Source organism: Scomber scombrus, chromosome 16 (genome assembly GCF_963691925.1).
Source record: "Scomber scombrus chromosome 16, fScoSco1.1, whole genome shotgun sequence".
NCBI classification, from domain to species: Eukaryota; Metazoa; Chordata; class Actinopteri; order Scombriformes; family Scombridae; genus Scomber; species Scomber scombrus.
In genome coordinates, this window is record NC_084985.1 from 12,277,583 (window position 1) to 12,299,391 (window position 21,809).

Consider the following 21,809-nt stretch of genomic DNA (forward strand, 5'->3'; position numbering starts at 1 on the left):
CCTAATCTTCAATCATTCCAGTGACTAAAAGTATACAGACACCCAATTAGACCTCTATGTTTAGACCTCGTTCCAAAACCATGGACATCAACATCCTGCTATAACAGCCTTTCCATGAGACTTTGGATAAAGGGGAATTCAGTTACAAGAGCATTAGTGATTTGGGCAATAAGTGTTGCAGTAAACTTGGAAAACCATTCCTTTATGGATCCCTTTATAGTAAACCTGAGGCTTTTGGGGCACCCAAGGGGTCTGTGGCCCTGCCCATTTATTTTAGACAAACCATGAACAACTGATCAAGACCAAAAGAACATAAAAGCATCACTACAGATACAATCGTGATGTTTGTACCATACATGGATGGACAATGACAACAGTACAGAGACCCGTGATTTTAATCCTTGATACTTGAAACTGCTATTCCAGTTTCAGAGGATGAGGGTGGATCATCAACATGCATCCCTCTGCAATTTCACTACTAAATGCTCTTGAGGGTTTTTTTTACCACTCTCATTGGGGGTAAATGTTTTATCTGATATTTTTTATTGTGTTTATCAAGCTAATTTATCAATGCTATTTATAGATTTTGTTCCACATTTAGCTCCCTGTTGTTTTTTATATTCCTTTTTTTCTTTCTTTTTTTTCCTACTGTATAGGCAGGATTTTAGAAACACTGTGGTCACATTCATTCATTGTGGTCCCATTCATTACCCTCAGTAGTAGTAGCAGTAGTATATTTATTATTATATGGAATTACTTTATATTTCATATTTATTTGTTTAACTGTGCAGTTCACTTCTCTGTAAATCTAAAGCTGTTTCAAAGCCTTCTCCACACAGCCAGGAATAAAATTCTTCATGTAGTTGTTAGTTATTTGGCCTAGGAGTACCTGAATTTAAACATATTGAGTCTGAAAGTGCAGGAATCAGTTTATAAAATACTACATTAAGTGCTCGTTTTTTATGTTAGTAAAATGTTAACCCAGGATGCAAACCCACAAAAACGAATAAATAATTAAATAACAGAATAATACATCACAAACTGACATGATCTCCGTGTCCTCTTGAACAGTTTATTTCCCAAAGCCATCCAGACTCTCAATAAACACACACAGTGACTCTGCAACCCACTTTAAACACTCAATTTATATATCTGTGCAATATATACTAGTGCAATATTTCAGTTTTTTTTTTACTTACCTGCCTTGTCTTAATTTTACCTGCCTTTGTTTTGTTCTATTGTATACTTTTTGATGGGTCGTGATTGATTGTGTGTATGTATGTATGTATGTATGTATGTATGTATGTATGTATGTATGTATGTATGTATGTATGTATGTATGTATGTATGTATGTATGTATGTATGTATGTATGTATGTATGTATGTATGTATGTATGTCTGTATGTGTATATGGATGGATGGATGGATGGATTGATTGATGTATGCATGCAGCAGAATGTCAAAATACCACTGTGATGGGCACTAGCAATTTCATTGTATTTTAAGTACAGTGACAATAAAGGCTTATTATTTTTATCTTATCGTATCTCAATAAAACCTATGGCCCTGATCACTCAATAATAATAATAATAATAATAATAATAATAATAATAATTGATTGATTGAAAATTATTGGATGTTTCATACTCTCTCGCTCCGGTAGGGGGCGGTGGTGGTCTAAACGTGTTTACTAATAATCCACAGAAGAAGAAGGAAAAGCTGCGCAGCTTTCTGCGCAGTAGTCCTTTTTTTTCCAATCAACGATGGACGCGAATGTTTTGATGCAGTCGATGGACTAAACTAGCTCCTTTTATTGACGGGACACTGCACAAAAATCCCAGTTTATATGGTGTTAAAACAGCTGCTATGCGAAGCGATGCAACATTGTGTGAAATAACCTGAGGTGGATTTAATTTGACAAAGCAGGAGGAGGGTAATAAGCTAACATTGGTTTCTGCGGCGGCCTAGCTAACGATAGCTGAAGTTGGGACAGTCCTCTCATTGAAAGAGCTCACTGCGAGGCCCTCAGAGAGATACTGCTGCTCCTACTGGGAGGATTTTATTGTCTATGTTGCTATATTGATGATAGATTATCATAACGTTACCTTTAAAAAAAAGTCAGGTCAGGTCGGAAAACCAGCGTGAGTAGGGGGCTTCTCACAACCCAACCAAGGGGGGAAGTGGTTATCCATGTCCCGAGTTACTGCAGAGGAATAACCTTTAATAGTAACATCAGCAATCATGTCTTTAGTCGCCTATGGCAGCAGTGATGAAAGTGACTCAGAAGAAACCTCCTCTGCAGCACCGGAGAGCAAACCGAGCTCAGGAGGGCTCTTCTCACTCCTGCCTGCACCCAAAAAGCCAAGCTCGGTAGGAGGAGACGATGCATCAAGAAAGGAGACTAAAGCAAACCGTTCAGCGAGGGACAGCACGTCAAACGATGACCCAGTTCCTCAGCTGTCCAAGGGAGGCTTATTCTCCAGCCTGCCTAAGCCGAAAAAGCGAACAGAGCCTGTTAGAATCACTGTGCCACAGATCCAGAGGCAGGACGTGAGTTAGTTCAGCTGTTTTCTTAAATACAGTATATTCTCAGTGCTGTGATGTCAGGATGTGATGTATGAATCTGTTTTGTTTAAATCCTCAGTCAGACTCGGATGATGATGAACCAGCAAGGAAGAAACTACAACCTCAGGTAAGAATATCTCCTCGTTGTGGTGATTACAGTGAGTGGTTCAAAAATGCTCAGTAGGCAGAATAAACTGTTGTGTCATCTCTCTATCCTTGATCCTACAGAAATAGCTCAGCTGTCACGTCTGTCCTTCTCATAATCACATTAGGGGATTGTGTACACGTGATATATTGTTTTAATGTGACCAAAACACACAGGGGTTTAACTATAATCCTGATTGTTTGGTGTGCAAACACTCGAGTTGCAGAGTTCGTGGTACCAATGCAGGCAAATTCAGCTCTGCCACATCCCTCTTATTGTTTTTATATTCCTACAGTAAATCTATTCAAAATAAATAATGGGAAATAAATCCACTGACACAAAACCAAAGAATACTGTAGAATCAGATTAAAGGGATGTAACTAAACTTATATTACCCCTTTCCACCCTTACATCCTGTCCTTTCCAGGGTGCAGGTTCAGGTCTGTCTTCCCTTCTACCACAACCCAAAAACATGACAGTGAAGGAGATGGACAGAATCCTGATTCCTCACGCACTCACAAAGCGTCAAGAGCCCAGAGTACCCAAACCTGGAGCGCCCACCCAGGGGATCGGCTCTAGCGCGTCTCCCTCCGCTATCAAAGCTGCAGCCAAGTCAGCAGCCCTGCAGCTGGCTCGACAAATAGCCACAGACGACCAAGACAACGAGGAGGACATATCCCCGCAGAATTACTTCTCCCTAGGCGAGAGCTCCCAGCCTCTCTCAGCAGTCATCCCGAGCTTAGACCCTGAGCCAAGAGCCCCCACTGAGCCTCTTCCTTTGGCAGCTGACGATGAGCCCGGCCAGTCAGACGCTCCTCTCGACTTTGGGGGGAGCCACGAGGGAGCTGGTGCCTGGGGAGGTCAATATCCTCAGTATCAGCAGCAAGTGACTGGCCCAGAGGCTTTCCCTGAGGTAATCATGATTTACACATCGGTTTTAGCATCAAGTAATCACAATAAACAGAGTGTTTTGAACATGTTTCACAGTCTGAATCATAGAAAAAACCCTAATTAGTTAAGTATAACTTGACAAAGGCCAGTCCAGTTCAAAATTATGTTTAACAGATAAATCAGTGAGAATGGAAAATGAATTTAAATGACATCCCAAACATTTTCTCCTTGGACAGGGATACTATAACGAGCCATACTACCAAGATCCTAACGCTGGATCGGCAGAGGCTGAAGAGCCTGGTCACTCTGCCATGATTGATGATGAAGCGGTAAGAAGTGTGCTGCTTCTTTGTGTAGTCCCGCTATGCTGTTGACATATAATGAGGTTATTTTTTAAGCATGTTAATTCCTGCTATTTTTGCAGCTGTGTCATTAAAGTTTTGTTTTTCTGTTCTATTTCATTATGGGGTTGAAAAAGCTTTTTAACTTTATATGAGCGTTTTCTTTCCGTGCTGCAGTTTATGCGGCTGCAGGGGAAAAGGAACAGGGGCAAAGAGGAGGTGAAGTTCCTGGAGATCAAAGGGGACGATCAGCTGAGTGGAAACCAACAGTGGATGACCAAGAACATGACAGAGGAGAAGCAAGTCCGCCAGTCGTTCAGCAAGGTGACCTGCTAGATCTGTTTTTTCTTTACTTTATACCTCTTTGAAACTGAAAACTGGTGTATGACCTAAGAGTGTTGGCTGTAAGGCAGTGCTGAGGTTTATTTTCAAGTTTTTGCTCAACTTTTGGAAAGGTTGAGAATACGGTGTGCTTTTTCTCACTATTGATTTACCACTGGTTCAGACTGGGAACACTAAAACACCTCCAGCCATAAAATACTTGCTGTGGTTGAATCTAAAAATATTTAATGGCCTGACTCAGTAGACAAGTCATTTTTTCTCCTAACATGAATATTCAAGAATGAGGAAATGACTCCTGAGGTTTCCACCAAATTAAAAATGCAGATGGTCTTGGACATTTACAGGCCTGTTACAAAAATGATTTCATGCACGTCAGAAAGCATAAGTGGTCAGAACAAGTCATGATTGCTCACAAGTCTTTTCCAAAGAAGCAACAACTCCTGTATTCTAAAATGTGTAACTCATACTTTTTCCCCTCTGCTTTCATTTCTGCAGAAAAAAGGAGAACAACCTACAGGACAACAGCGACGCAAGCACCAGATCACATATCTCATTCACCAGGTGAAAAACTCAAAGCTCACATTACACTTTCTGTGACTATATGACTGTTAAAATTGTGTCATCTGCTCACGTGTTTAAGGGTCTATGGGGACATTTTTATGTATATTACGGCCTTTAAAGGACTACATCTGATATTAGTGTCAACCTGTTTTTAACATATTCTATCACCCAAATAATTTCCTACTTATGTGTCTGTGCAGGCTTCAATGTGTCAGCATTTGCCAATATGCAGCAAACTTTCTTTAACCAAAAAAAGTAGAACATATAGTCACTCAGCTGTTGTATTCTTCTGTCAATCCTGAGGTCATAAATAGGTTGATCCACGGGCCTCTTTCCAAATGAGTCGGGATAGTCCTTAAACTGCAACATTATACATTTGACATGGGCAAAAATATAATTCACTGTCTACATGCATTTTCAAACAAAACAAAAAAAGAGTTATAATTTGAATGATGAAAGCGGACACAGATTATATAAATTCAGAAAAGAAAGAGAGAGTAAAGAGTTCCTGGTTTCATGTCTGCACACATCCAGCTGAATGGCCACCATGCTTGTCTGTACACAGCTGAACTCAACCCTAATGTTTGGCTACTATATGCCTCTGGGCTGTACAGTAAGCTTTGAGGAAGCAAATTCAAACAACAAATAAACCAGTAGTAAATGATTTAACTTTAACGGCTTTTGGCAAGTCAAACAATTATGTTAGGTGTTGCTCTATCACACAACATGGGTTTTATTTTTACACACCACAGACAGTATTCAAAGTTGGGATGAGCGCACAGGGCGGGGATTTATTTGCATTGTTGAGCCGGATGGTATTCAAAGCATGTATTTGTCTGTTTACTCAGGCTTTAGTCTCGTCTAAACTAAAGTTTTCCCCTGATATCTCTGGTGGTCTGATTCTGCTTGAAAATATTTCTTTATTAGAAAATAATTGGTCTTCATATTAGTGTATATTCATGTGACATTTCACCTTAAAAAAAACAAGCTCACCAGGAATTTTATTTTATTTTCTTCTTTCTCAGGCAAAGGAACGCGAGCTGGAGCTGAAGAACAGCTGGGCAGATAACAAGCTAACCCGCCGGCAGACCCAGGCCAAATATGGTTTCTAAATGTCATATTGTGTGGACTCTTGGTGGCATGTGGAAACCCTGCGTCTGAAATTAGAGTAGAGCTTTCCAGAATTCCCTACTCACACACACACACAGAAATATTGCGTTTGGGGAAGAAAGCAAACTTACTGTACATTAATACAGATTTTCCCTCCTGCCCTCCATCCTGTATTTGTGTTGAATTGTTAATATTCAGTAGTTTTTGTTTGATAAGGTGTTGCTCCTCTACTGAAAATCCACAACTGTTAAACTCCTTAAATAGTATTTTACAGTAAATAAACTGTCATTTCACTTGTTTTCTATAGAGGCTCTATACCTTTCTTTAAGGTACCTCTGTCCATTCAGTGGCAGAGATGATGTAATGTGACCCTGGGATGCCCGCCATAATCGGTTTCCTTTAAACATGTATGCTTCCTGATCATATGGCAAACACCGATGTGTGACTCCTCTTTTGTGGTGAAGATAGAAACAACTCTGCCCTGAAACTACTCACCAAAATAAACAGGTTTGGTTCTCCGATTATCACAAATATCAGTAAAATGTTGGCATTGCAAATGCGAATTGGGTCATTAGACAGCTGTGACACATTACATATTTATATGTTGAATCAACAATTTTGTAATAAAAAAAAGTAAAGATGTTGGAACACAAACTTGCAGTTTCAAAATGACTCATGAAGCTTTAAAGGGAGGAAAGTTGTTCATGTGGTTATCTTTTTAAAGGTTTGCTTTTTATGTTCATGTTAAACTCAACAGCTGTGAAAGCACATCTGCCATCTGTCCTAAATCATTTAATTAAATAACCAAACATGCATTTCAGTTTCAGCTGGTTCTTAAACTACACTGAGGGAGGAGAACCATCTGCTTTTAACATGAAACTGGAAGCACATTATTTAACCCTTTGAAAACTCACCAAATTAACAAATCAGGTTTTTATATTAAAGGTGCAGTGTGTAAGATGTAGTGGCATCTAGCAGAACAGACACGACAGAAATTGAATATATTCATAATGTATGTTTTAATTAGTTTGATGACTTGAAAATAAGAATTGTTGTTTCGTGTTGTCATTATCTTACAATGAGATCTTTATATCTACATAGGGAGATGGTCCTCCACAGAGCCTCCATGTTGCACTGACATGTTTCTACTGCAGTCTTTTGCATTTTTTATGAGCTTTGCAGTCACCCTAGGTTCTCCTACATCCATGAATGGGGAGGCAATCTGCAACCTCATCACTAGATGCCACTAAAACCTACACACTGTACCTTTTAAGTGGCTAAATGTCAGCTTTAACTATTTCTTCCTGATCCACTATTTTGGGAAATTTTGTCATGAGTTCGTATGTGGGATATCTACAGTTCAACATAACACATCCTTGGATGTTTTAATGTAAAACCTTTACAAGGTCCAACCTGCTGCCTCACACAGCTTACATTAACAGGAGGTCAACCCACTGAGAGGCAACATAACCTTTTATTTTCCACAGTACTAAAACACTGCACATTTACAGTATTGGATTAAACCTCAGTTTTAATGTTTTCTTATGGCTAGATACATTATTGTATTGGCCACATCCACTAGAAGAACACTGATCACAAACTGACTGGACAGAGATTGTGTTGGATTGACAAAACAATTTAAAAAAACAAAGCGTTGAAATGTGTATTGTAGGTAAATACAAGCTGCTGTTCTTCTATAGACATCTTCATTTTCAGTCCTTAATCTTTCTTCGGGCTGTCACTTGGTGGTGCTGTTGTTTCTGGACTCGTCTTTGTCGTTGCTGCTGCTTGCTCGGCGTCAGCAGCTCCTGTTGAGGCTGAAGCTTCACTAACTTGACTCACAGAGTCTTTACCAGCCTCAGCTTCTGCTGCAACCTCAGAAACTGCTTTCACAACAGCTTCGTCCTCATCAGCAGCTTCTGCAACATCTGCGGCTGCCTCCTGCCGACTTTGTGCCTTCAACAGCCGCTGATGATTTGCGGAGGGGTCTTCATACGGCACCAGTGACACAGGGAAGCGAACCGTGTCCACTCCATTAACCTGGAAGATAACGTGGAAATTAGTCAACAACAGTCAGACTTACTTTTGTTATGTGAGCTTTTGACATTAATGTAAAACAATAGACAATAGCTTAACTTAAGTCAAATGTGACATGGAAATGTTCTCCAGAGAGTTCTTTATGATTATCATCATAAGGATTTAGTTTTCAACATACAGCAGTCATATGCAATAAGATCTAGTAGTGCTAGTAAGTCAGAATCAATTTTCTACAAACAACAAAAAAAGCATCTGTGTTGTACTTGTAGAGTAAAATTATATGTGATACTCTGAAAAAACATGAGTTCATGTTATCTTACCGTAATTTCACACCAGTAGTCACCCAGGTCTGTGATTGGCTCAAATGGAAGTTTCAACGCATGAAGTGGCACAACAAGACCCCACTAAGGGAAAACAAAAGAAATCACATTGAAGCCAATTAAACAATTAACTTAACGTTGACAATTTTCAGTGTTTTGCTTTGAAGATTAAATCTAATTAAGCAAAAATAAGGAAAAGAATAAACATAAGTACACTGAACCAAAAGCGACCGTACCTTCTTGAGAAGCTGTCTGCAGACGACTTCTTTAGTGAGCTTGAATTCATCAGACGGCATTTTGTTGATCTTCAACTCGGAACGTTTAATGAACGCGACTGTCTGTAAAACACCAGGAAACCTTTGTTAAAAAACGCTGACAGATATATACAGACATAGTTACCTAGACTAGTTAGAAAAGTTATTTATTAGCGTCAGCCTTGATAACACGTCAAGTCTGGGACAAAATACGACACTGCTTTGTAGCGTCCATGTTGTTTCAACATTACGACTTAAAATCTCAAGAACAAACCAAAGTCGAAAAAACTACACCCCAACTGAATGCAGCAGAAGACTTACCAGTTGTCCAGTGCGGGTTTGGATTCTGTCCTCTGGCCTCCCCTCACGCAAAAGCTGTGAGTAAAAAGATGACAATGATCAGTGGATCAATAACTGAGACACTACTACTGAATATGTGGAGGGAAATAAGTGAAAATGTTCAAGTGCAATACACACTCTTAACTCCTCAGCAAACATCAGTTTGTTCTCTGGTGATGGATACACAGCGAGGCCTTGAGCCAGCAGCTTATTTCTGCCAACAGCCTTTGTGACAAACACGGTATCTCCTCGCCCTCCAAGCTCTGTCAGAACAAACAAACAAATGTAAAGAGTTTAACCAGTGTAAAGAAGAGTTTTAGATATTTTTTAACACTCTGCAACAGCTAAGAAATCATGAATCTGAGGTTTAATTGATCTATCATGAGAGCTGGACACACTCACTTGGGACAGTCTGGGTTAGGATGAGCTCCATCTTCTCCTTGCAAGCATGGCTGGTGTTTTCAACCAGCTTGTAGATTCTGTGTCTTCGAGGGTGAAGCCTCGGTGGGGAGCCTACTTTAGACAAGGGGACCTGCCACCAGCGCTCCACAATAACTGTGTTCTGTAGAAACATCAAATGCACAGAGAAACTCTTAAGAAACTGCCACAATGTTCATGTAAAAAACACCTTACACAAATGAACATGTACAAATATTCACTATCTTTTGTTTGAGAGTACAACTGTTTTCATTTCTGTTATGATTTTCTGGTAAAAACACAGGTGAGGATGTAATGAGGTAGATCAGTATGTTTGCTTAGACTGACCTCTATATATGTTCCCGCTTACTGTTCATTTACTGAAATCTTACAGCAAAGACAGGTGCAAAATAAAGTAGATTTTCAGATGCTCAGAAAGTTTTTCTCAAAGATTACTAAGGGTTGTGTTAAGAGACAAATGAGAGAAACATTTGTTATTCACAAGTTTCAGCTTAATTTGAAGAGGCATGGGTCAGAAGTTATTTTAAGTTTCTTGAGGCCTGCTGACCGGGATCTACTGGTTGTCCCTCGTTCCCGCCTGCAAACAAAAGGTGATCGGGCTTTTGAAGTAGTGGCTCCAACACTATGGAGCGCTTTACCTTTAGGTTTACGATCTGCAGCATCTGTTCATGTTTGGGTTTTTTTTTTTTTAAACCAACTTAAGACTCACCTGTTTAAATTGTCCTTTCTCTAACCTTAAATTGATTTGGTGCTTGTTTCTGTTGTATGTCCTCTGTTTGCCTGTCTTTTTTTGCTCTTATATATATATATATTTGTTTTAGTCTTTTATGTTTTTAATTTAGTTTTTATTATTTTTCTTTGCTTCTGCCTTATTTATTGTATTTTTTCATTGTCTTTGTTTTGTAATGTTTGCCTGTTTGTTTTTTGCATGGTCTTTTTGTATTCTGTGAAGCACTTTACAAGTTTTATTTTTGTGAAAGGTGCTATTCTAAATAAATATATTATTATTATCTGAATCCAAATGAAACAAACATAATGAAAAATAGGAAAGGAACAAACTAATGCAAGTAAAAACTGCATTAGTTAAATCATCTTTTTTTCCAAAGTCATTTTTCTAGAGACAGAAACAGTCTTGTTGATGTTGTTTAGGTGTATAAAATGTTTAGTAGATGCTCATCCATTTACTTTAGACCGAACTGCAGCTTTATGAAGTATTTAGCGTCAGGATAAGTTTATGTTATTATTAAAATGAAGTGAAAAGGCTCACTGACCTGAGCAGAAGTGACAGAGAAGCTCCTGACAGCAGGCTGGCTGAGAAGCTCCTGAAGGACACGACGGGCTGAGCTCCACATGTTGACTCCGCTCAGCGCCTCAAAACATCCGCTTCACACTAAAAGTCACCAGAAAGAGCCTCAAACACCCTCTGAAATCACCAGTTTATCCCCAAAAATCACCCTGACTGCAGTATTTAAAGTCAAAGCTGACATGCTCCAGTCACGGCGGGGTCCGACGACTGCTGTGTGACGTCACAGCCTGAAATAGTAGTCCCAGACAAAAGCCTGAATGAAAAAAGTGTCCGCCTTATAAATAAAAATGTAAAAACATCTACAGATTATCCTCATCAAAACTAACAGTATTCAGCTCCGGATGGATAAGTTAATGAGAATGTCCACCCTTTTTAGAATTTTATATTCTATTATATAATTGTGTAGATTTTATAGCATTCCCTTTATCTATCTATCTATCTATCTATCTATCTATCTATCTATCTATCTATCTATCTATCTATCTATCTATCTATCTATCTATCTATCTATCTATCTATCTATCTATCTATCTATCTATCTATCTATCTATCTATCTATCTATCTGTTTAGGCTATTTAAAAGTCAATGTCCCTTTGATAAGTACTTTGCATCATGTAGAGGTAATTCATCATCAAAGTTTATTAAGGTTGTTGTTACAATAAAAGACAACGTCATTATCTTCTGCTTCTGTTTTGCTTTTCTTCATTTTATTTATTATTTTTAATTATAAGAATACTCATGAGCTAATGGTGCAGCAGTCCTTCTGGGTTCAAGATTAAAACTGACAAAAATATAAAATATATATAAATGTTGCTGCATACAGTAGACATAATAAGAAATGCATTATTTATCATCTCAACATTAAACACTTAACAAGATGGTTCTACAGCAGATGTAACAAATGTGAGTCCTATACGAATGTTAAATGGATCATGCAATGAGCATTTATTCAAGTCCTTACATCCAGCCAACATCATGTTCATCTCATTTAACTGTCTCAGCACTGGCAACAAAACAAGTCATTGAAAACATTAAACTAACAGAATATATTGTTTCCTTATACTTACATAATCAAATTATGCAAGCAATTATCAACGTTTATGTTCAAGCAACAATGCACAATTCATTTTTTAGTGCAACATCTTAAATAAAGCAAACATTCAACATTGTTCCACTGCAATAAAACAGTAGACACACACAAAGAGTAGAATATATTAATGTGTAAACTGTACCGATTTACAATCCTACATCTCAGTTCTGAGTCAATATTGATTGTATCTAAATGATCTTCAACACCTTATCTTCATTTGGCTTGACTGTTAACTGATTGGTTTTGGTGTCAACATTCAGGAAGTGTGAGATGCACAGTCCTATTGAGTAAAAGTGTTGTAAATTGCACTACACTGGCCTACCCTCAGTTACAATTGTTAAAATAAGCCGAGAGGTGCTACCACAAGATGTCACCTCAAGTGTTGTAACAAAAAAGAAACTTGTAAAAAAGTGAAGCTCTCTTCAAGCATTTACATTGAGATTGTAGAAAGAGAACTGCTGTTTAGATCCTTTTCCTGCAGCAGCTTTAAGCTTTTACACCTAGTCTACTTTAAAACAAAAAAAAACAAACCCAAAAACTAATCTTCACTAGGAGAAGCAGAATAGAATCAGTATCATCCCTTTTAAAACATTTCACTCTTGTCAAAACCTTTGAAAAGCTTAACTCCTTCAACATATGAAGACATGAACCAGGATTCAAATCACACATCACCAGCAGCGCCTCCTTGAGCTCCATCTGTCCCACCATAGAAAGTATTGCGGTTGGGTGACAACCTGTGTCTTGCACTTAAAGTCCCGCAGCAGCAGGCAAATACAATGTAGCACCCACCACAGCAGAATGACAGAGCCATCATGACCCACACTAGCGTGGTGAGAACAAACGCAAACTGAAAGGTCGTCTTCTGGCAGTACCGAGCTGTTGCAGGTGTGTAGCTGGGAGGATATTCAGTGTAAACCCAGTAAGAGCCTACAGAGGACAGACAGAGACAAAGCAGTAAATTAGAGCTGGAACTTCACAATGAAATAAATGTAATGACACTGCAAACATATTTTTTATCAACAAGCTTTTTACTATAAATCCTGCATGAACAAACAATTGGAGCAGTTTCTGTAATGTATCATGAGACATTTCTGCATTCATGTTTTTCTCACGTGGTTTGAAGCGTTAAAATGCATGATGATATCACATGCTTCTCTGTACCAATCATGATTTCGCAACATTTTAATCTGATGACAGTAGGTGGTTGTTTGGTTATTATCATTATAATCTGACCATGACACCCCCACACAGTCCTAATGAAGCAGATTAAGTAGTTGAGTTTTTGAGAGTTAAACTATAAGGACTCTTTTCTGTCCAAACTTTAAACTTGACTTCTACTTAAAATTTGAGGATTTCAGGGACCATACAACCATCAGACGCACACTGAACTGTACCTAAACACAAATGGACAATCCACAAACAATATTAAAAGCAACCCTTATACCAGCAGTGGAGGATGTATTACAATCATGAAGTGAAAATGGGTGTTATATTATTTTCATGTTATTGTGTTTTTTTTTATCACTGATGCATCAATGTCTAAGTAGCATTTTAGTGTTGCAATTGGTTGAGGAGAGCTAATTTTAACTACTTTATATACTTTTGGGGAGTTTAACTCATATAAAATCTTAATCTGTAAAATAGGTTGTAGATAAAGCTGCCAATGCAATATTATTGTCTAAATTGTATTGTTAAAGTAGCACGAGACGTAAATAAAGTACAAGCATCTGAAATTGGCCTTAATGTGGAGTCTGAATGGATTTATCGTGGCCCTTCTCCCACCTGCAATAATCCAGCAGAAGGTGAAGATGTGCAGAAAGCTCATGCAGATTGAGATCAGGATGTAGATGATACCGCTCTCACTGATTCTCTGGGAGTAGGTTAGAATCAGAGAGATGATGCTGGCCGCTCCAAGCACTGACAGGTAGATGGGGATGAACGGCTGCACAGGACAGCTTTTTATATGTGTGGCCCCTACAATGCAGAACAACACCATGAATGTAATGCATCTTCATGATAAGAAATTATGAAAAAATCTACAAAATATTACATGATTGATGTTATTTGTAGTACTTAAACAAAAAAGTTAACCTACCCACACCAATGGCTGCAATCATAACCATCCACCATATAATATTTCCCACAACTACAAGAAAGGAAGAAAGTTGAGGATTAGTATAAAAGTAAAAGACATAAAATAAGGCAGAAAGAAGACATGAATGTGTTGGAGAAAAGACATCTAACCAAGTGATGAAGTTGCTGTGGCACTTTGAGTCCTGCCCTCCATCTTTGGAGATGTTTTATCTACAGCAGAGAAAGAAAGAGTCAACATAATAAAGCATCAGTAAGAAGAGGAACTACAGTGGGAGTGTTATACTATACCTGTCCAGCTCTGAATGGAGACACCTACCTGCCTTATTTGTCTTCCAGGATCCACTTAGTGAGTGTTGAACCCTGTTGTGACTCTGCGTTAATCAGGCGTCAGTTTTTTTTAACATCCTGGTTTTGGCAGGATGTTTTGTGATTTCCGGTTGAAGCATTTCAACAACTGTGTCACAATCAAGGCTATCTGGTCTAAGCAAGAGGAAGTAATGATATAATGACATTAATGAGTGTCCTTAAATGTTTTCTGTTGAAGTCAGAGAAGCAGTTAGAATGTGAAATGTGAAGAAAATACAAGATCATTGTCCTGGTCCTGTCCCAGTCTGGCTCCACATGCACCAGATGCCCACTGACATTTCCCCTGTTTGTTGAATTGGGCTGAGTGGCAGCAAGCCCTTTGGAGTTGATACTGAAGTTTGCTTTCACACTAGTTTGATTAGTTTGATGCACTTAGTAGGATGTTGTAGTTTATACATCAGGCAGCTCATTCAACACATTGTTTGTATTTGCATTAAGGTGTTTGTTCAATGGCTGGACTATTTGTAACTCATCTTCAACACATTATCAAGAAAAAATTTTGTTTGGCATTTGTTTCTGTAGATTTGAGTGATTTGTGTTTGCGGCCCCTATGCACCATCATTATCAGATTGTAGATAAGAGTTTGCAAGTTGTGGTGTGCCAGTGTGTTTAAGTTGTACTACTTGTATTCTTGGCCTGGTTTATGTATATGAATTTATTATGATGAGAATTGTGTTTTCTGGTGTCTTGGTTGTCTGCTGCTCTGGGTTTTCCTCCTGTGTCTCTGTTCTGCGTTTCCCTTCATCACCTGCTCTGCATTATCCTTGTTATCCCTACTCTGCTCCCTGTGTCTTCAACAGCCAATCAGCTCCCTGTCTGCTTTTGAATCTTGCCACCTGTTCCTTGTTGTTGCATTACTTCAGTTTTTTATTTAAGTCCTGGTTTTCAGTTCAATATTGTTGGATCCTTTGTTCTGCTCTGCTCAGTCTAGTTCTGTTTTGCCTTTAGTGGAATCTTTATTAAAGAGACATTTTTCCAGCTCATACTGACTGCTGCATCCTCCATATTTGGGTCGTAATAATTCAAAGAGTTGAAGAATCATTTATCTATATTTGAAGCTTAGTAGATGAAAATTATTTGAACTAATATGGTAACCCTGATGGCCCATTCACTGCTTGCTTCAAAGAGTTTCAGTTTGAAGCAGTGTAAATGAAAACTGTCTGATGGCTCAATACTGCGACCCAGTGGTGACCTCTTATAGCAATTCAGTATTGCACTTCCATAAAGTTTGGGGCCTTGCAAAATAAATAATGAAGTAGCAGTCAAAATCAATGCAAAAAACCCATATTTACTGAGTTTCAGTCCCTAGTGAGTGTCAAGCTCCTATAACAATGGATTCTTCACTTCCAAAGTTGCAGCTTGATAGCATCTTATCAGAGCCTTCCTTCATTGCAAATATCCACTTCTTTCAAACTCCTCCGAACCAGTTAGTAACACACACTTCTGTTAAGTGTTGAGCCCAAGCTGAGAACGCCCAGATGATGTAACCAGGATTTTTTCCCCAAGACACAATCACAGAATCTACATGATGCGTAAACCGATCTTAATGTGCCTCTTTAAAAAGGATACAAGTGATGGAAAAAGTGAGCTAAAATAAATTAAAATATTTTTAAAAGCAACAGGAATCCATGCAAAGTAGAAAAAAGCTCTTAATGTGGCTGTTTCCTGCTAGTCTTAGTAAAACAGTAGCGTGATAGTTGCAGTGGTATTGTGATACAAAGGTTTACACACTCACACATGCCATCGCCTCACACCTCAACAGGCCAGTGCAGGATTTTAATGCCAACACAACCTGATGCCCTGCGGTCCTGCAGCAGCACTGCCACCATGTAACAATGAATCGTGACTGTTCACATTGATCCTGGCTCACATGCAAATCCTGATGGACACGCAAAGAGACACAGAACCACAAAACATGTGTTTGGAGCTCTCTGATAGGTGTTGGATTGATATTCATTTCCTTGGGTGGGAAGCTAATTGTTGTTATTTATTTGGCGGCTTATTCTGTCTTGATTTTTACAGGACAGGTGATGTCCAGTATATTTGTAAAATGTGTTAAAAAAAAAAAATTACAAAACTCCACATTTTGTCATTACTGATTTTTTGTGACATTTATTTGGTTCCCAATGTTTTTATTGAGTTACACAATGAGAAATTTTATATGAGGTGTAATTTAATTATGTTTGTTGATTATCGAACCTAAGCAGAAGCTGTATTTAGTGTTCACAGCGATGTCTCATTGATTGTACTGTCATTGATCCATCTACCTTTCCCTCACATCAAGTACACATGCTTGATTTTGGCTCAGGCATTAACAGTAAGATTTTTCATCATCTTCCTTCTCAGTAAAGAAATCGTATGTTTCAAAGTTGCCTTGCTAGGAACCTGTTCTCTCTTTGTCTCGTCTTTTAGCTGGAAGTCAATGATCATTTGAATAATAGGAGCAGAGGGGAAGTCCATGCATATGATTCCAAAACGCTGGTTCAGGTCTGTTTTGGCCTTCAGGTAGTTGTACAGTTGTGTGTTGATGCGCTGAGCCACGGCTCTGGGGTACGCGAACACACCGGCTCCACTGCTGTAGGTGAGAAAGATCTGGTCCTTGTTTCCAGTCGGTGCGGCCTCCAGGTGGTCATACACACTCTGCCATTTCTGCTCCAGGTGCAGAAGCGTGGGAACCTACCAGGAGCGGCAAAAACATTTCAGGTCAAGTTATCCTACAGATTACATCAGAAGACAATGGCAGACTGATATAAGACTACATGCAGATGATGACAACAATATGAGCATTAATTATAGGAAAGCCTCATTGTTCTTAACTGTACTTGCTTGACTGAATTTAAAATATCATACAGGGTGCGTTGTACATAATTTTGTAGTTCAGATATTGGAAATTGCTCTTGAAATGAAAATGTTGTATATGTGTATATAAAAGATCACAACCTTGAATGGATATGATTTGGAGTTATTGCTCCTTCAAATATAGCCTAATAATGGCTGTGGCAAGTGGAGGGCAAAAAATAACCGTAATGAAAGAAAGACTGTCCTTAAATTTACGAAGGTGTTAAGAATAGGCTACCACCTTTGGAGAAATCAACTCATATCCTACAATATCAACAGATTCATCAAGATGTGCAAATCAGTGATGGATGTAGTGGATCCTGAAGACTTTATTAACTTGATTTTCATGAAGTGACTGTGACAGTGTTTTTTCTTGTGTTTTTGAAATGAAATGTTATTAAAATAAAAAATGTGTGGTTCTGTATGTATTTCAGAGTAGATGGATATATTGTTTTTGTTTAATATCAGAACCTCAATTAAAAAAAAGAGAGATTAGAGTCATAACTTCTTGTCATACCCTCCAGTCGTCGGCTATGTCCAGGGAGCCATAGCGCATCCCCAAGTCTGGCCCAGAAAACTCTTGCATGATGATGAGTTTCCCTCGGGCCTCTCCCATGGTGGGCACCAGTCGACTGTGCCACAGCAGGTCCCAATTGGCGTAGCGGTGGATGTAGTCTACCACGGCACCGTAGATGTCATAGGTCTCACTGAACTCCTCCCTGAGACGCATCAGCACAGTCTCCGTTGGATACTCGCGCAGGAAGTTCACCACACCCTCCAGGACTTGGCCAAAGTGAGCCCGCTGGTAGGACACCCCATGGTGGATAGTGAGGTTCCCCTTGACGTGACGCACACGGATGTCCAGGAAGCGGACACCGGAACGGAGCTGGGACGCCAGGCTCCAGGACTGGCACTCAGCATAGATGCCGCCGTACAGGGCCATGGTGTTGTGGGTCCCGGGCATGGTGACCTCAGACAGCGGCTGATCATCAGGGATTTTAGCCATCCAGGAGGGGTTGAGGAACTCCGGGGTTGATGTGTCATCATAGTCAGGTCTCTGAGTGGCACCATAACTTAAACCAGTGACTCTAAAACATAAGACAGATGTGTCAGAAATGTTGATTATCTATAAAATATGTCAGTGTTTAAACAACAGCTGCTTTCCAGGTTCTCATAAGTATTTTATAGTTTATAGTTATTTTTAAGTCAAGCACTCACATTTTAAATTAACTGTTGAGTTTCTCAATTATATCTCTTACACAATATTAAAAAAATACAAATGCTGGTGTGATTTTCAACCTATACTCAGCCTATAACAGATGATGTGTTATCAGTCACGTTTTTAATACTCACCCCACAAGCACCATTAACTGCAATAACATGCTCTTCATTTTCACTGGCTCTCGTCCGATGTCTCTCATCATATCTGACTATTCACTTCTGACGACAGGGTCTACAATATGGAAGTAAAGATGACAAAAATACAAACTGAGGTCAACTATTATTTACATGTAATCAAAGTGGATAACAAACAGGTCAGGATGATGATCATCCTATTAGCCTGAGCAACAACGAATCAATAGATCTATTAATAAATGAAGTTACTTAACAGAGCAGAGCGAGCAATCCATCCTCACTTGTTAATGATAAAAAAGCAAATTCTACATTTATTTTAATCAGGATATAAATGGTAAATCTCACTTGCTTGTTGCTGGTAGAGATAATAAAAATGTAACTTTTCTAAATTTGAGTCATTCTAGGGACACATGCAGTAAATATTGTTCAGTCATCTTAGTTCAACTCAACTTTATTTCATCAGCAAGCTAACATGCACTTACACATAACTTAAAAAATTAAACAAAAAACACGTCCCCCTCCTAAATTCACGTCAGCTAATGAAGCAAAAACAACCAGTGGACACAATTTGATCCTGGTCCAGTCGAGGTTGACCCCAGCTCACCCCTCCAGGCCATTTCAATGGCAGGCTTAACCTTTATAATCCCAAAACTGAACCAAACTATCCAGTGCTGCAGTGTGAAACCTGCTGATGTGTTGATGTGCTGCTCTCATTCCCAGCTCCAGTTCATACCTGAAACCAGCAGGTGTTTGTCCTCTGTCCGGTCTGGTTGCCTGGGTACAACTAACGGAAAGAGGGACAGAAAGAGCGGAGTGGATGGTCAGAGCCGAAATGACAGAGTCAGTGTGTGGACCTGGGATTTTATTGTGGGAAACAGCAAAGAGCAGCAGCTGAGCTCTATGCTGGAGCGCTGGGGTGGGACTGGAGGGGTGTGTGTGTGTGTGGGTGTTAGGGTGGGAGGGTGTGTGAATTGTATTCATCTGATCACATTCATCACTTAGTGTGGTTCAGAAACACATGGAAAAATCAAGTCAAGAAATGTAAAATGCAGAGATCTGGTCAGTAGATTGACTTTATGATTTGAAATAGTTTCTTGTTGTGAGAATAGCTTTGGGGAGTTTTTCTATATGCATCAACAACAGCTGAGTGTTTTCCCAAAGTGTTTCTTATCAGTGGAAAAAAAGCCAAAGATAGCACAGCAGTGACAGAGTAAACTTACATAAAAAAAAAAGAAGAAAGAAACAATAACACATTGTGACATAAGAGGTCAATATAATACCTATTATATGATATAGTCTGTTGTATGCATTTCTGTTTTAATCAAATCACAGTAGATGGACAAAATAACAGAAACACCCAGGACCGAGAACATCAAGTATCCAAAAGGTGGGTTTAATTTTTAACTTTTAACTCTGTAATGATGAAAGTAAGTCCTTAAGTGTACAGAGAGGTCAAATCATGTTTATATCTGGTGCTTGAATAGAAACAATGGGTAACTCTGTGTGTGTGTGTGTGTGTGTGTGTGTGTGTGTGTGTGTGTGTGTGTGTGTGTGTGTGTGTGTGTGTGTGTGTGTGTGTGTGTGTGTGTGTGTGTGTGTGTGTGTGTGTGTGTGTGTGTGTGTGCGTGTGTGTGTGTGTGTTTGTGGGCGGTAAATTACATAAGGTGTGGGGGGGATTCGTAGGAAAATGGGTAAGGTCCTGGAAAGATTGGTAAAATGTTAAAATGTGTGAGTAGGTTTACCCGAAAAACTGATAAAACAGTAACACTGTTTCACCAGGAAACAAACCAGGACCAGCCGCAGTAAGTGCTGCCATCTGGGCATTCACTGGAGGGATGGAGGCCCCCTTACTACCTGTACCCATCTCTTCATACTCTCAAACACCCCACCCCCAACTCCTTACCCATTTTTCCCCAATCTTGCCCATTTCTGTAGTAACACCCCCACATTTCTCATCTTACCAATTTTTCAGGCACTCACTCACTCCCTCCCTCCAAATATCATTTGACCGATTTAATCCAGTTTCTTGTAGTGACAAAGGTACTGTGGAGTTTTTCCATGTACATCAACCGCAGCTGAGTGTTTTCCCACAATGTATCTTATCAGTGAGTAAAAGCCAAAGATAGCACAGTGTTAATAGGTTAAATATAAAGAAAACAAACAATAAAGAGAACTTGCACGGTAGTGACATAAGAAGTAAATATAATATGGTTTTTAAGAATATTTCTGCATACAACAGACTATTTTGAGAATAAATTACTTTCAAGTATAATAAAATGCAGAAAATGTGACTTGAGAAGGCCCACAGTTCTAATGAAATTACAGTAGGTGGACAAGTTAACAGAAACACCCAGCACTAAAAATAACAAGTAGGCCTATCCAACAGGAAGGTTTGACTATATGGAAACATGCACCCCATAACCTATTTTACACATTTTTCCAATTTTCAGGTATCATCCTGACACCCCCGTGTCATCCTGACACCCCCATGCTGGAGGTGTTAGGATGGGTTCTTCGTGTTTCGATGAGCACTCGGAAGAACAATATGTTTAAAGGAAGAGAGAATATGTAAGTTTAAGAAATGTACACCAAATTAATGGAGTCTACTGAGAGGAGCTGTACATTGTTTTAGGCTTTGCTGCTGCTGGAAGAGAAGGACAACTTTTTTTTGTAAAAATATCAGCCAACTGCAGATCTCCATCAAATGTGTACAGTCCAGATGGTGGTGAAGATAACAGATACAGGGGTTTATTCATCTTGTATCATGCCTAACTTTAGTAGATCATAATATATGAGGTTATGGAATTAATTGGCAGATGCTCCGGTTCAAGATGAGACCAAAATTTTATATGGATATCAGTTTCTGAGCCACAGCAAAGCCCACAAAGTGTCCTACAACAGACTAGGCAAGTTTTGTTGTTAGCAAAGGTGATTGCCATATATGCTTTTCCTTTTTCATAAGACTTACTGGAAGAGAAGGCCAACTTTTTATTGTAATCATGACATGCAATTACTTTTCCCCCAAAAAATCATTAGATAGCAACATAGGCTTGTGCCTGTTCTGTTTTGAAACTAACTTGTTTGCAAGTGTCGTTTATATGCTAAAAGTATTTGATGTTTCTGTGGGTTTAGAAATAGATGTTGTGTTTTTTGCGAGGTCTTCAATTGTACATGTAATAGTCAAAAATAGGCCACAAAGTTAGCCAGCTGAGCGGATTGCCATAAATTCCTTTTGCTTTGTCATAAGTCATATACTGCTGGAAGAGAAGCCCAACTTTTTTGTAATGCCCAAAAATCACTAGATAACAACATTAGTTTGTGTTTTTTCTGTTTGTAATTTGTTTGCAAGTGCTATTGCTTTTGTTTATAAAGCTCACTTTTATGCTAAAAGTATTTAATGTTTCTGTGGGTTTA

General features: G+C 39.0%; 4 protein-coding genes across 4 annotated transcripts; 1 reads left to right on the forward strand and 3 right to left on the reverse strand.

Annotated features, from left to right (window-relative positions):
• The first annotated feature begins 1,765 nt into the window (after positions 1–1,765).
• prcc (proline rich mitotic checkpoint control factor) lies at positions 1,766–6,653 on the forward strand. The gene is made up of 7 exons (XM_062436253.1): positions 1,766–2,551; positions 2,646–2,693; positions 3,139–3,624; positions 3,839–3,931; positions 4,121–4,267; positions 4,781–4,846; positions 5,872–6,653. The coding sequence occupies exons 1-7, from the start codon at positions 2,243–2,245 to the stop codon at positions 5,956–5,958; spliced, it is 1,236 nt and encodes a 411-aa protein (XP_062292237.1). The 5' UTR covers positions 1,766–2,242; the 3' UTR covers positions 5,959–6,653.
• A 761-nt stretch (positions 6,654–7,414) lies between these two features.
• On the reverse strand, positions 7,415–10,840 carry mrpl9 (mitochondrial ribosomal protein L9). The gene is made up of 7 exons (XM_062436254.1): positions 10,616–10,840; positions 9,309–9,468; positions 9,045–9,169; positions 8,889–8,942; positions 8,550–8,651; positions 8,314–8,397; positions 7,415–7,996 (listed from the first exon to the last, which is right to left on the reverse strand). Exons 1-7 carry the CDS (start codon positions 10,694–10,696, stop codon positions 7,676–7,678), a joined length of 927 nt encoding a protein of 308 aa, XP_062292238.1. The 5' UTR covers positions 10,697–10,840; the 3' UTR covers positions 7,415–7,675.
• Positions 10,841–11,572: 732 nt separating this feature from the next.
• Positions 11,573–14,205, reverse strand: LOC133996638 (transmembrane protein 272-like). The gene is made up of 5 exons (XM_062436240.1): positions 14,152–14,205; positions 13,986–14,045; positions 13,837–13,887; positions 13,524–13,715; positions 11,573–12,668 (listed from the first exon to the last, which is right to left on the reverse strand). The coding sequence occupies exons 2-5, from the start codon at positions 14,026–14,028 to the stop codon at positions 12,403–12,405; spliced, it is 552 nt and encodes a 183-aa protein (XP_062292224.1). The 5' UTR covers positions 14,029–14,045; positions 14,152–14,205; the 3' UTR covers positions 11,573–12,402.
• Positions 14,206–16,051: 1,846 nt separating this feature from the next.
• si:dkey-266f7.9 (uncharacterized protein LOC100006223 homolog) lies at positions 16,052–18,430 on the reverse strand. The gene is made up of 4 exons (XM_062436315.1): positions 18,393–18,430; positions 17,557–18,127; positions 16,580–16,877; positions 16,052–16,080 (listed from the first exon to the last, which is right to left on the reverse strand). The coding sequence occupies exons 1-4, from the start codon at positions 18,428–18,430 to the stop codon at positions 16,052–16,054; spliced, it is 936 nt and encodes a 311-aa protein (XP_062292299.1).
• Positions 18,431–21,809: the final 3,379 nt, after the last annotated feature.